The sequence below is a fragment of the Chelon labrosus genome (genome assembly GCF_963514085.1).
Source record: "Chelon labrosus genome assembly, chromosome: 10".
Taxonomy (NCBI): Eukaryota; Metazoa; Chordata; class Actinopteri; order Mugiliformes; family Mugilidae; genus Chelon; species Chelon labrosus.
Window position 1 is genome coordinate 14,028,827 of NC_140360.1, and position 14,599 is coordinate 14,043,425.

The 14,599-nt window shown below is 44.2% G+C and overlaps 1 protein-coding gene across 1 annotated transcript; it reads left to right on the plus strand.

Annotated features, from left to right (window-relative positions):
- Positions 1–490: 490 nt before the first annotated feature.
- Positions 491–13,029, plus strand: bgnb (biglycan b). Its single transcript, XM_084553014.1, has 8 exons — positions 491–849; positions 6,904–7,162; positions 9,739–9,851; positions 10,398–10,611; positions 10,751–10,861; positions 11,016–11,109; positions 12,049–12,187; positions 12,258–13,029. Exons 2-8 carry the CDS (start codon positions 6,913–6,915, stop codon positions 12,453–12,455), a joined length of 1,119 nt encoding a protein of 372 aa, XP_084409140.1. The 5' UTR covers positions 491–849; positions 6,904–6,912; the 3' UTR covers positions 12,456–13,029.
- Positions 13,030–14,599: the final 1,570 nt, after the last annotated feature.

Genomic DNA, 14,599 nt, shown 5'->3' on the forward strand with positions numbered 1-14,599 from the left:
TTAAACATGCAACTGCACGTCCCAGACAAAGGTGGCAAATTATGTGCAGTCTTTTCTTTCTTCTTGTTCGAGCAACGCCACCGCGACAAAACCAGGGTTTGTTGTGAGTACATGAGCAGCAATCATCATTTACTGTAAGTGACTGGAACACCTGATGTCATAACAAAGTCCTGCACTCCAGCCTTACCCTGGTTGCTCATCTCATCATCAGGGTGTCATTTGTAAGGGTGGGGTTGTGAGGAGCGGAGCCAAGCTCTTGCAAAGTGCTCCTTTTTTTATTATTATCATTTTGTCCACCCCTGTACTTTGGGATTTGGTAATGCCACTGGTGTCATCCTGTTTAGTCTAATGTAATAATTGGAAAGCTCTCTCTGATATTTGCAACGTGTCACTGAAAGAATGATTTACTTGAAAGTTATAGCGCAACCACTTCTCCTCAGCTACTCTATCACCTCCTCCGCCTCCTACTCTTTCTTCAGTCCAAAAAGGAAAGGGGGAGAGAGAGGGAGGGAGAGAGAGCGAGAGAGAGAGAGAGGCTGGCCTGTGAACTTCATGCTTGGTCCTTCGCTTCCTCGACTCGCGGACACACGGTGGCCTGACTCGGTTCGGAGTGGCACGCAGCGTCGCAGGAGGTGCGGCTGGATGTCAGAGGACCGCAGGGAAACACCGCGATAATCCCTAAATGTGATGAGAACATAGGACCATTTCTTTTTTTTTTTTTTTTTTAAAGAAAAAAAAAAAACGAAATTCTTTTGGATAAAGCGACGCACAAAAGAAGAAATCAATCTTCAATCTACTTTGTTTTGTTTTGGGGGAATTTGGAATCAATATCTTATTTCTATCCAAAAGGTAGGGGAGTCGGGCTTTTTTGTTGTGAATCCCGTTTCGATTTTGAGCAACTAATTCCCTCTTGGCAGGTTTATAAAAAAACAAGTAGGAATAGACAATTATTACAAATTTCTGACACGATTTGATACTTGCACTTTTTTTGTTTTGCGCTTTAAGTCAAATGTGTTTTTTTTTTAACATCTGTATTTCCAGTTACATATGTTTGCACTAAATAATGCTGTGATTTCATTGCAAAATAACTTGTAATAAGATGTATTTTCCCTCCGAATAACAACACCGCTGGAGTCAACCTGTTACTTCTATTGGTTCATCTGAACGTCCACTAGATGGCGCAAATGAGCGTTCGAGCGGCAATCTGATGAGATTTCAATTAAACAAATTTCTCGCTGCTCGGCATAAAGGTGCATTGATTTGTTGATAAACTAACCCCAGGCTATGGATGTGTAACGCTGCCTTTTTAAGTTCATCCCTGAATCATCATTCAGGGAGAATAATTACAGTGAGACGTGCCAATCAAATCAACTGGGCTCTGCCTGCACTGGCCTCAAATACAGCTGTGTACACAGAGTTCACATTGAAATGTTTTGAGGGAGCTGCGGCCTGAAAAACGTTATTGTACGGGAAGGTTATTATAGTTTTATTTATTTTTATTTTTTTTATTCCCCCCCCCCCCCCCCTCTGTTGGCTGCCTTTTAGTTTGTTACATGATCTTAATCTGATTTCCCCCCCCCCCCCCTTTGGTGGCCAAATTTCCGTCTTGCCCTGATGACTTCCTGTCAAGAAATAGTTACCTGTGCCATGTAGGAAGTCGTACCAAAGTCTGGTCGGGCGTTCAAAATGATGGTCTAAACCTGTCTGTTCCTGATCTTTTCCTCCACCTGCCTATTTTCCATCCCGGCCCACACCTGCTCTTCTGTGTGTTCTGTGATAGTCTCTTCCTGTCTGTCCATCCACCTGCCGATCACTGGATTTCATCGCAAGCTAATTATTTTCTGCTTGCTCAAACTCGCGCGGCGCCACATCCTCCCCCGCGGAGGGCCTTCGCTCATCATTTTCACCACTGTTTCAGTTTTTAAATCCGTGTCCAAGTCAAGTTTGTTGTCTCGCTACGACAGTGAAATATGCTCATTGTTCCATGTTTGTTTCATAACGCAACCGTTGTTTATGGCTTCTATTCATAGCCCACTTATAACTGGCCCAGACTTTGAAATAGTCCGCATGCTTTCGGTGCCCACAGGCACGGACCCTAGGCATGGTTGCCCCTCTGCTGCCGACTGCTTCGGGCCATCTTTCTCTTCTACTGTGTTGTCCTGCTCTCTGTCTCATCTCTGCAGCACTGAGCAGCTCACCACCACATCCAAGCTTAGCGGCAACAGTCAAGCTGCCAACAGTTCCTTTTTTTAGGGTTACCAGTAACCAAATTACAGCCACAGGGACAGTTAACTCCACCCGAACTCTCTTTACCGGACCCGCCTAGCACTAACAGCCTGTGTGCACCGAAGAGTGCACGGATTTGGGATGTGTGCACGTGCCTCGCTGTGCTCGCGTGGGGAAGAAGACATGGCATAATGAAATAAGACATGCCAACCAAATGTGCAGATGATTTTGGTGGCGAGCTTCGGATTATGAGACAATAACACAGAGATGGTTTACACGTGTTTATGGCTATGTGAGAACGGGCTTGTGCCAGCATGGCTTCCCACGTGCAAACATTTGTGCGAGTTTTATATTTGTTTTTGTGAGTTTCTTGCCGCTCGGTTCCAGATCAAAATTACACGGTCCAGCTTTGTTCCCTGCAACGCGACACTAAGCCGTGACAGATATTTTGCGCTGTGATCACAGTGATTTTAATCTGCATTGAGTGTTGACGTGGCTGCTGCCAATACACCAGTGTTGTGGTGCCAGCTGGCATTTGGTTTGCTCCCTGCCCCACCTTAAACTCTGCTCGCGCAACTCCCAGCGCTGCCTCATAGGCAGGGCTGCTCCGCTCCAGAGTGTGGACGCAGATAAAATGTGCCAGTGTTTTATTTCTTCATCTGCATTGTCATTGGACCTCGCCACCTCCGGCTTCGAGGGCTTACAGTGCTGTCGAGTGAAAATGTGATGGGATAAAAGGGGGTGGACGCTTGTAAAATTTTATGATTTTTACACACATGGCAATTAAAAGTTTCTCAAGTCAAAATAGAAAAAAAAAAAAGAAAAAAGTGGTGATTGCTTTTCTCTCAGCTGCAGTCGTGGGAGAACAAACTTTCAGAGGGTCATATTCTTGGCAGCACGGAGAGCATATAGTTTAAATATATGTTTGTTTAGCTTGACAAGGGCAAGGGCTGCTTGTGGGAACCCTTGTCACATCAAAGTAATTGCAGTGGATGTGACAAGTAACCGGCGCATGATGGATGGCGCTTATAAGTAATGTAAAGGCACTGGTTGTGGGAAACTCAAACAGCTGATCCAAGAGGTTCAAGATGGTGCTTTCACCAACACCACTGTGCTTTGTTGTCAGTCAGCATCCATCCGTTTGTGCTACCTCCTCCGTTGTCCTGTTTTAACCTTCTTTTAATCAGTGAACCGGTGGAACTCATATGGAAGTGTTTGTTTTCCCGACAGCTTCAACTACCTTCAGTGGTTCAGGCAGACATCCTGTGTGTGTTCACATGTGTGAGACTGATGCACATGTGCGCCCCATGAGCTGGGCATACCTTTCAGTCGGGGAATTTCCTCTGTTTTCTTTGCCTCTTTCTTTTATTGGAGGTGAATGCTCACTGCTGCCAAGCCCTAAATGATTTTGGGGGGAATCGGTAGCAACATTGTAATGCCAAAGGTATGCGGACATGCACGCAAGTAAATGGGATTTAAGATTTGAGATCGGGATTAATGATTCGCTTAGGATAGACATTCGAATTCAAGGGGTTTAGGGCTTTTTCTGTCAATCTGAACAACAAGGTCTTGCTTAAATCTTAAAAGACCAAAAGCTATGAATTTTCACTGAGGGGGTCTTCTTATTTTTAGCTGTATAGTGCCGCAGAGATGCTTGAGCAGGCCTTTTTTTTTTGTTGTTGTTCCTGTGATGCAGGCGTTGATTAGGCTCTTCCCCGAATCCTCAGCAGCCTCACCTCTCACATCCTTCTTGCCACTGCTGACACTTAACTCCCACTCTTTCTTTCTGCCTGTCTGCCTTATAATTGTCATTCTGCTCTCTACTCTTTTTTTTCTTTTTTGTTTGTTTGTTTCTCCTTTCCCATTCTCTTCTCTTGTGCGCGTGTGTGCGCACGCACGCACGCACACTTCACTGAAAGCTGCGGGACAAACACAGTGAGCGAGACAGGAATAGCCGCCCCATCCATCCATCCATTAAACCGCTCTTGGCCTTTGGATGTGAGGAGCGCGAGGCAACAACAGTTAAGATTGAAGCCTTTGGTGTGTTTTCATCTCAGCCCGGATGTTTGACGGCTCGCAGTTTAACTGCAGGGAGAGGAGAGGAATTCATGTGTACAAACACCAGGGCCAGATAAAAGTGGTTATTACTTCCAGAGATGCTGCTTGATTGTGGGATGTGTTGTCTTTACAGTAGTCCTACACGTCATTCCTGAATGATGATAGGTTATACTTAATCCTGTCGCTCTTTTTTTTTCTTCTTTTTTTTGGTTCTCCACCATATCCAACACTTCTGTCACATCTATCACATCTCTGCAAAAGTCAGACAAATCATTGTGTCTGGGCAAAGAAAAACTGCACCACAAATTAGAGCTCGGCTGTCACACCTTCTGATTTACAGCATCGACTTGTTCCACCTCCTGTAATGTTGCAAAGGACAAATTGCAGAAATTGTAGGTGCATGAAAAAGTCTGGTGTTGTCTGCTCCTCTGTGTCTTGCGTGTCATTGTGTGATGCTGACTATATATGCCATAGCTCTGTCCTTCTCGCTGCGTTTTTTTTTTTTTTTTTTTTCTGGCCAAGCCGAGGCCAGTGGTGTTTTTTCTTTTCTGCAAAATGGTATAATTTGGCAGCTATTTTTATTGCATGGAGCAGACTGCAGGGCCCAGTTATCCATGCTTTCGGGCCCGGTCGTGCATGGGCTCTTTGTTTTCTCTGATTTTAATGTCCATAAATAATACTGCTCTTTCCGTGAATAGAGCAAAAGAGGATTGCACGAGTAGCTTTAAAACACAAGGGTCAGCGACTGAAACTGGATAATTGTACAGAATCTACTATATAAGGGCTCAGAACTGATTTGTTTAAATTTTCTTAATCGACCAGGGGACGTCAATTTATCACCCGCACACGGCGATCTGTTATTCTGACGACATTCCTGGATTCTTTTGTGAAATGTCATTTTTTAAGACTTTGCTTTTGTAGTTGATATGATCAGTAGTTTAGAAAACATATTTTTATGAAGTGTGGACTGAGAATTATTTCCCTAACTTTCAAAAAAAACAATTCTTGAAACTCTCTCACAAGTGTTATTGTCTTAAGACCTTTAAAAGTCTAGCGCTGCTAGAAATATCCCGGGACATTAGATGAAAAAGCCCTGAGAAAGACCAAGTGCAGCACTTAGTAGAAATGGATTGAGGCGCATTAACTCAAGTCAAAAATATCACCTTAAGAGGTAATTGGTGTGGATATGTTTCCTTTTATAAAGACTTTCCCTCTTTTTGTGGCATCATTCCAACCTCTCCTCCACCCTCTCTTGCCTCCTGATAATGGGGAAAATCAAATTGCACTCTCCTTTGACTTCCAGTGAAAACTTCACCATGCTGCAACAAGACTGTTTAATTTCCCCTAAGGTCCGTTTGCACGCTAACCACTGGCATCAAGACCTCACCAGCCCTCTGCAGGATTTACGGATCCGCTAGTCAGGGGAGGAATTAACACGGCAGATTCTAGATTATAGGGTTTTATGTCGTCCGGGGTCCAGTGGGCGACTGGGCTTTGCTTCATAGGATTAGGCTCAGGGGATCAATTGGGCTGGTAATAATAATTCAGTTTGTCTAGGAATTCGTTCTTAGCGGGAGGGGTGACCGCGCCGAAGTGTTAGCGGGACGGAGCGAGCAAACAAATAAACATCCTTGCATGTCTGGCAACCTCAGTTAGCAGAGTTGTGCACGACTATGACATCACAACTCGATTTACTCACTTGCACACCCAGTTTCCCGCCTCATATGAATGGCCGCTTTGTTGCCATGCTCGGTTGCAGGAATAAAGTTTTCCGCCGTTTAGGTGATGTCCTGTTCTATCTGACCGGCCCTGGAGAGAAAGTCACTTCTCGCCAGGGTCGATGACTTTCTCTCCAGGGCGTTGTGGTGCCCAGGAAGCAGACTGTGACATTTTGGTGTGGTTTAAGTGACTTTATTTCCCTCCTCAGAGTTAATTTGTGCGAGGGGCAGTGAGTACAGGGAGTTCTCCTCTCAAGCCTCCAGTCTGCCTCTTAGGTGTGGTGTAAACAGCAGGACTTTGTAATTAAGGATAAGCAGACCATTTCATAATATTTTACAAGTGACCAGTGGCTAGCCAACTCAGCAACAGCTCATGCCCATGACCGGATTAATCTTGTTAGGAGTTCCAGAGTTTGTCCTGTTGATGAGCTCACCACATCCTTTCCGTGCATTTATTATTTACTCTGTCATCCACATGTTCCTTCTGAGCACAGGGCATGCAGTATGGCAAACTTAGGGCAAAACTAGTCTTAAATTGGTGTAATACCGCATGCTCCAGTTTGTTTTGTTCGCCATTTTGCAGATTTAAGTATGTAGCATACCAATATGACATCCTAAAATAATAAAAGATTTCATTTTGGCAAAGTACAAAACAGTGCAGCAGCACAAGACATGGCTTGGTGGAAACCGTTTCGGGTGGAGCAATTTTCCAGTTAATACAATATGCAAACTCTGTTAGTTTTGAGTGTCTGGGCCTCGGGGCAGATACCTGCTTTGGCAGACTGGTAATCCAGCCTTGCCCATGCAAATTCCCTTTCCGTTTCTGCGGGCTACATAAAATGTATACATTTATTATGCAGTAAAACCAATGCCTGTCTCCTTTCTCTTTGTGTTTCCCCAGGTGCCAAACATGTTGCCACATTACTCCCTTCTGCTGTTTCTATGCCTGGCCCGGCTGCTCTCCCCCTCTGCCGCCTTGCCCTTCGAGCAGAAAGGCTTCTGGGATTTTGCCATGGACAGCATGGACAGCGGAGGGATGATGGCGATGATGAGGGACGAGGAAGAAGGCTCGGCCGTGGATGAGACCCTGCCTATCGACATACCCACGTGCCCCTTCGGCTGCCACTGCCGGCTCAGGGTCGTCCAGTGCTCCGACCTCGGTCAGTGAGTGTGTGTGTGTGTGTGTGTGAGCCAGAAACAGAACAGCAGCACAAACATGTGTGTCTGCGATGCCTCGTCTGCATTTCTCGGTCTGTCGGGAAGTTCAAAAAGGAGCGTAAACGTGCCGAGCGACTGAGCATGACCTGGGGCTTGCATAACTTGCATAACCTCAGAGAATAAAGCCCTCCCTTTGGTGCATTATATAAGAGGAGGGCATTTCTTCCTGGGGATAATACTGGTATATTTTGACAAGGAAAGGCATCTCTTTGAGGGATTTTGCGTTCCAGATTTTGTGTATTGATACTAAGTGGGAGATGAAGTGGGATATGGGGAGCAGAAAAGGAGAAAAGACTGTGTCAAGAGAAGAAGAAGACAGAGATGGAGAAAGGGAAAATAAAACGGATGCAAAGGGATAAAGACAAGGAGACAGGAGGATAGAAGAGACAAAGACGCTTTAATTGGAAGGAAGTTTATAATTTACTCTCTTTAAGTGTTTTTTTTTTGGAGCATGTAAATTATGTTCGACGGAAAACAGGATGGGAGGATGTAAGGGAAAAATAAAAAATGTAAAGATGAAGGATGGGATTAAAAAAAAAAAAGAGTTATAATTAGTGCCCGAATCAAATATAGATTTTATTTTTTTTCGTTATGCTTTTACAGTCTGTCTGTGATTTAACTGTAGTCGTTTTTTCCACACAGGGATCTCATTACAAGCGCATGCTATTCTCTCTTTGTCTGTTCTTCCAGCACGAGAAGAAGCAGAATTCAACCTTATTTATGGACACAAGGACTCTTCACATTATACTCTGTCTATAGAACTCTAATAAGACGTCTGTGTTTAGACATAATGGTTTTGTCGAATCATCATTTTACAATCTCCATATACTTACTGTCCCCGGCCTTTCTGCAGCGGGTAAATGTGGAAGCGTATAATTTCCGAGATGTCAAGTGCTTATTTAGAACAGATGTATTTTGGTGGTGGCGTCTGTCTCCTCTCAGCGAGCATCCCAGCATGATGTTGAGCATTTGTAGCGAGGGGCGCTTGGGTTTAAGAAGGTGCTAGTTTTGTCAGTTTGCGGTGGAGGCTTCGCGACTTGTGGCAGATACGGGTGAAGCGCCGTGGTTTGTGGTTTTGGACGGTTTAAAGGACTCACTTAATCTGGGGTCTTGGTAAAAGTCTTTTAATGTCAGGTCTGTTTATCGTTTCTGTTAGGATTAATTCAGGCATTTGAGGCTGGCAGGAGGCATGCTGACAGCTGCAGGTGTTGACTAGAAGGTAAATATTTCCTACCACAGGAATCAGCCTGGTAACATCTTGCACCCTTAGAGCTTCACTGCAGCTGTAATAACTATTTTACATCTGAGAAAAGTACATTATAGAGGCAGAGTCTGTTTTATGATTTAAACATCATATCTAGGATGGAAACTCAATCTTTCCCCACAACTTTAATGGATGTATATTTGCTCTCTCTTGGCAAGATTTTGCTAAATTTCTTGGATAAAGCCACGGCATCCGATCTCTCAGAGCAGTGTGGTTTGAGCTGAGGGAGCTGCTGAGGGTTTGATCCTGTGTGGTGTCATGGAGGGTGTGGTACCGCTCAACCAAAGCCATATATCCAAACTTAACTCCAGATGGACAGCTCCGGGTAGAGTCCTGTGGGTCAGATGTGGTTGGTGGCAGACTGGATCCCAGTGGGACAGCTGACGTTCTCTCTCACCAGCGACTGGTTGCATCATGGCGAGGTCGGTCCTGGTCGGTATTCGCTCACCGTGGTCTGTCTGCATCAACTCACCACATCTGATACGCCCGTCCACGTGGCTCTGTGAAGTGGTCCTGTTAATGATCAGTGGCGGCTGTGTTTGCGCGTGTGCTGAGTCACTTCTCCGCAGGTTCCACGGGTGGAACGGTGCAGGTGTATTTCTTAACGCCACCTCGACGTCCAGTTCCATTCTTAGCCCGTACGAATTAACCGTAAGTATGAATTGTTCCGTCACAAAGAAGCTAAAATTAAGACATTTAGTTCAAGGCAGCGTCACCACTCGCACATTAACACAAACACAGCTTTTTATTTCTCTGGCGGGGCCGTGCCCGTCTCTGTTTTCATTTGATGTGTGACTTTACTGATGGTGTTTAAGTCACATCCTTTGTGACTTCTGTCAAATTGGAACCGAGATGGAAAACATCTGGTGTCCCCATCTGGTCTGGTCTTGTGTTTCCATGTGCGAAGGCGTGTGTGCCAGCCAAGTGGTGCTTGCTATGCGCTTGCATTGACATCTGTGTGTGTGTGTGTGTGTGTGTGTTGACCTCCATGGTTGCGTCTATGAGTACCTTTCATTAAAGTAATAGATGAGGAGCACCAAAGTACTCATTTGTGTGGGAGTGTGATTGGTTTAATTTTTAGGCCTGATGGAGGTTTAAAACACACACTGAATGTTTATTTTCCAAAGTCTGAGTCTGACTAAGAAATCCTGAGTCCTTGCCTGCTGAAAACAAATTGGTTTTTAGGGTGTTGGTTTACAGTCACCTATGGTGGTCTTTAATTCAGTTCTGTGTTTTCACTGGTCTTGTCTTCAGGTTTGACCGAAGTGCCAAGGGATATTCCTTCGGACACCAAGTTCCTGGACCTCCAGAACAACCGTATCACAGAGCTCAGAGAGAATGACTTTAAAGGCCTTCCAAATTTATACGTAAGAGACACACACACACTGTCTGGTTACAGCATCGGCTCAGCTCTTCTCCACAACGTGCAACTGACTCATCTCAGCTTGTACTGGCTTCACTAGTGTGAAATATCATTATGACCCCCTGTGCCTCTGTGCCTTATTCTTGTATTCAAGACTGAGCCTGAAGCCAAATGAGAGTATTCAAGCTCTCTTAGCAATAAGGCTTTGCTCACTCCTGACCCACATTCACAGGTGCTGACCAAGAGCAATATTAAGTCTGGCAGCTTAGGAAACAATAACATCTGTATTGGCGTCTATTTTCCTCAGCTTTAGTCAGTCTCCATATTTTAGACAGTGCGGGGGAAGAGTCAATAGTCTGTTGTGCTGTTTTAAATCACACAGACACATTCAGTAGAAAGCACAAAGACGAGCTCTATTGAATATTCTGTGTGATGTTTGGCTCTCTTTATTTTCTTTTTCTGACTCTCCGAATTCTACTGATGTTTTTCACACAGCTCAAATAAGTCGTGCTGACTTTGTGATCTCCTTTGCTGGCGTTCCCTTTTTTAGGGTTTGTCTCTGAGGAATAACCTTATTTCCAAAGTCCACCCCAGAACATTCGTCCCTTTGAAGCACATGCAGAAGCTCTACTTTTCAAAGAATCTGCTGACCACTATCCCCAAAAACCTGCCCGCCTCTCTGGTTGAGATGAGGATCCACGAGAACCGCATCAAGAAGGTGGCAGCTGGAGCCTTCGCAGGACTAAGCAACATGAACTGCATAGGTTAGAAACGTCGATGAATCTTGGCTACAGACAGCGGTTGGTGCCCACCGCTGTCTTCGCCACCGCATGGCATCGGATTTTGAACTTTAAAGGCATCGCATTTTTACCTCACGCCTCACATTTTCCCTTTGTCTTGCAGAAATGGGAGCAAACCCTATCCAGAACAGTGGCTTTGAGCCTGGAGCTTTCAAGGGACTGAAACTGAATTATCTGCGTATTTCAGAGGCCAAACTAACCGGGGTTCCAAAAGGTAACAAATCATTTGTTGGGCTAGATTTTACATTGAAAGGATTCCACTGGCTTAGGCTTTGCCAGTATGGCGAGAGCACGAGAAACGGAAGCACAAGAAGTGGGGGACAGTCATAAAATTGAGTGAAGGCTTACACGTACTGTCTGCCTTTTAGATCTCCCAGAGAGTCTGCACGAGCTCCATCTGGACCACAATCAGATCCAGGCGGTGGAACTGGAGGACTTGCGCCGCTACAAAAACCTCTACAGGTGTTCTTCCCACACAAACATCGTGCTCATTTTGAACCATCACCGAGTTCTTGCACCCATGTACATTCAGAGTCAGCAGCGCCCCTTAGGGGTAATCACACAAACTACATTAACACGCCTCTTAAAAGTTGCTGCTTTTAAGGGGCGCTGCTTTTATCATCCAATGAATAATGGGTGAAAACATGCTATCTGCCTTTTCACACTATTTAAATCAAGAGAGATATTTTTAAATGTGAAATGTAAAGATTTTATTCAACAAAGTGCCCAGTAAGTGCAATGTTCTGCTGGGAAACTTTTGGACCTGGCATTCGTGTGGATGTTACTTAGACATGTGTCACCCACCTAGACCAGACCAGACCAGGCACCCCCATCCCATAGCAATGACACTCCTTGATGGCAGGAGCCATCCCCAGCAGGATGCAGCCTGACACAGACACACACACAAAAACGGTTTAGGAACAACTCATAAAACATGAAAAACAGCACAAGGTGTTGACCTGGCCTCCAAATTCTCTAGATCCCAAACTGATCAAGTATCTGTGGAATGATCCACAGGGGCCCCTCCCCTCAACCCACAGGACCCAAAGGCCAACATTATGGTGTCAGAAACCACAGGACACCCTCAGAAGGCCCATGTTCATTCTCTGATGAGTCGCAACTGTTTTGGAGGCACGAGGGAGACCTACTCAATATTAGGAAGGCGGTCATAATGTTATGCCTGGCCAGTATGACTCGCCAAAGTCACATATGAAAATGTCTTAGTCTTCTCTACATCCTCCTCACCTCCTTTCTCTAATGAGATCATTTACACAAGCATCGCCAGGTTCCCATTGCCCTAACTCTCATCTGACTCACACTTAGTTAAACACTAAAGCTAAATGTACCGTGTCCTGTTTTCTCTGAATTTAAACAATTCCCTCCTTGTCTCGCTGTTTCCAGGTTGGGCCTCGGCTTTAACCATATCCGTAACATAGAGAATGGCAGTCTGTCCTACCTGCCCAGGCTAAGAGAGCTGCACCTGGACAACAACCGCCTGACTCATGTTCCCAAAGGCCTGCCAGAAATGAAATACCTGCAGGTAAGCGTAACGTTCACAAATAGACGCCGACCCCGAACGTTTCACATGACGCTCGAAATCTGCTTCTCAGGTGGTGTACCTCCATTCCAACAGCATCGGCCGCGTGGGCGTGGATGACTTCTGCCCTCGAGGATTTGGGATGAAGAGGACTTTCTATAACGGCATCAGCCTGTTTGATAACCCCGTCAACTACTGGGAGGTGCAGCCGGCGACGTTCCGCTGCGTCAGCGACCGGCACGCCATTCAGTTCGGCAACTACAAAAAGTAAAAACAGGGCAACACAGAGAGATGGAGAGAGTGAGGGGGGAGGTGACGGAGCAAACAGGGAGGAGCAGATAATTTAAATAATGGGAAAAAAAAAAAACTTGAGAAATGGAGTGAAGGGAGGTGATTTCTGAGGTTATTAATTTTATTATTATCATTGTTTCTGTAGCGAGGACGGAGAAGATGGGCAATAAAACTGATGAAATAGAGAGAGAAGTGAAAAAACACAATCCCATAACTTGAAGGGAGTGGAAAGCAAAATGCGCTTGCAGTACTGCAGCTTTTTGCATTTTTTTTTAACGAAGATTTTGAAAGCGTTGCCATTTGAAACAGAAAAAAAAACAAGAAGAGAATGTCTGAGAAGAATGTTTTCCTTTTTTTTCAAGCTGACATCGATGAAAAATGAAAACTTGTGAAGCGTTTCATTCCATATTTGTTTTTTTCACAACAGTTCTTATTGTGATAGAGGTCATTCTTCTTCTTCTAGTAACATTTTGATTAAGATTATGACTAAAGAATAGAAAAACAGTGCATTATAGTTTTTTTTTATATATATATATAAAAGGTGCTTTATATGACTTTCTGTGTGTGTTGATTTGGTCACTATATCACATTCTTCCTGTTCTGCTGGTCTGAAGACATTTGACCCTTAAATCTGACACAGAGATGGGACTATTTTCAATTTACAGGATAAAACTGCATAAAAATTGTATTAATTAAAAAGCGCAAAAGGGGCTCCCTTTGAATAAATCAGAGCAGAGTCAGATCACATTTTCTTCTAAGGTCGTATTAAAGTGAATCGCCAGCTTGCCTGTGTAAGGAGCCTATTGTGCCTTTTTCTAAAGATGATGCTGTCTGAGAGATACATTAGTACAGTATTCCTTGAGGGGGTGACACCGAGGTTGTGGTGGGGGGGTGTCCCAGATAGAGAAAACACACATCAGTTTTGCTTTTGAGAAAATGAAGGGCAGTGTGTTCACATAGCGCTACAGCCAATAGTAGAGTCGACGCATTGTTTTGCACAGTTGTTTTCTGTAATGCTTGTTTTTTTTTCCTGCTTCAGGGTTCCTAAGGGGGGTGGGGTGGGAGGTGGCGGGGTTAGCCTGTTCACATCAGTAAACCTATGTGGAACTACTCCGGTCTCTGTTCTGTAATCTGACAACCTACTGCTGCATGTGAATAAAGACATTTTTAGCCTGCTGCATTGATGCGATACAACAACTGACGCCTCTGGGTTGGATGCTGCGTGAGAAATAAAGAAGAAATGCCAAAAAAAAAAAAAGGAAAACATTTCATTAATTAACCTTGAACGTTAAAAATGGCAAAAAAAAAAAAAAAAAAAAACTAATCCTGAGCCTTGAACGTACACATACAGCGCTGCCATGTTTTGAGCACCATATGTGATTCAGTCAAAAAATGTGAGAGAGAAACAGATGTTCGTGGTGTTTTAAAACTGACAAGGTAATGCCTTGAGACCAAATATAATATCAAACTGAAGTCACACATTTCTCATCACTCTGAATCCATTTTTCCTGTTATTTTCGCTGCTAAAAGGCAGAATATATTCACGTCACCAGTCAGGTGATGTACCGTATGTCAGCTAACGTGACGAATGGCCTTCATTTCATTAATGAAACTTAAATTGATTTGTTGTTTGCATACCAAAGGAAATTGCTTTTTGATGGTCGTGTGTTAAGAATTATTTCATCAGCAGCATCTAAGCCGCTTGTCAAATTCCTGCTGCGCTGCTGTGTGAGAATCTTTTGTCTCTGCCGTGGAATTCAGTCCCACAATATCAGGCCCCCTCCCCGAGGTTTGCCATGTGGTACCATCTCCAACAGTCAAAAAAAAAAAAAAAAAAGAAAGAGGGCAGAGATGCAAGAACCAAGTCTTAAACATTTTTAACACATCCTAATGACTTAATCATATCTGGCATGCAGACTAAGACAACGTGGAGCGACTTAGTGGTGCACATAAGTGAGTACATTTAATCAAGTATTGTAGCTCCATACCACCGTATTTCAGATGGAAATACTGTTCTTTACTCTCTAATTATGTTTATTTAACAACCTTAGTTGGTTTTGAGATGAATATTTTACCCAATGGAAGATATGGAAGGCTTTTAAAACACAACGTGGTGCCTAAACC

Bases quoted from the DNA above. Each gene is read 5' to 3' on its own strand.
- bgnb (XM_084553014.1), top strand. From the start codon at position 6,913: ATGTTGCCACATTACTCCCTTCTGCTGTTTCTATGCCTGGCCCGGCTG. The intron at 9,852-10,397 runs GTAAGAGACACA...TCCCTTTTTTAG, and splicing joins AAGGCCTTCCAAATTTATAC to GGTTTGTCTCTGAGGAATAA. The intron at 11,110-12,048 runs GTGTTCTTCCCA...CGCTGTTTCCAG, and splicing joins CGCTACAAAAACCTCTACAG to GTTGGGCCTCGGCTTTAACC.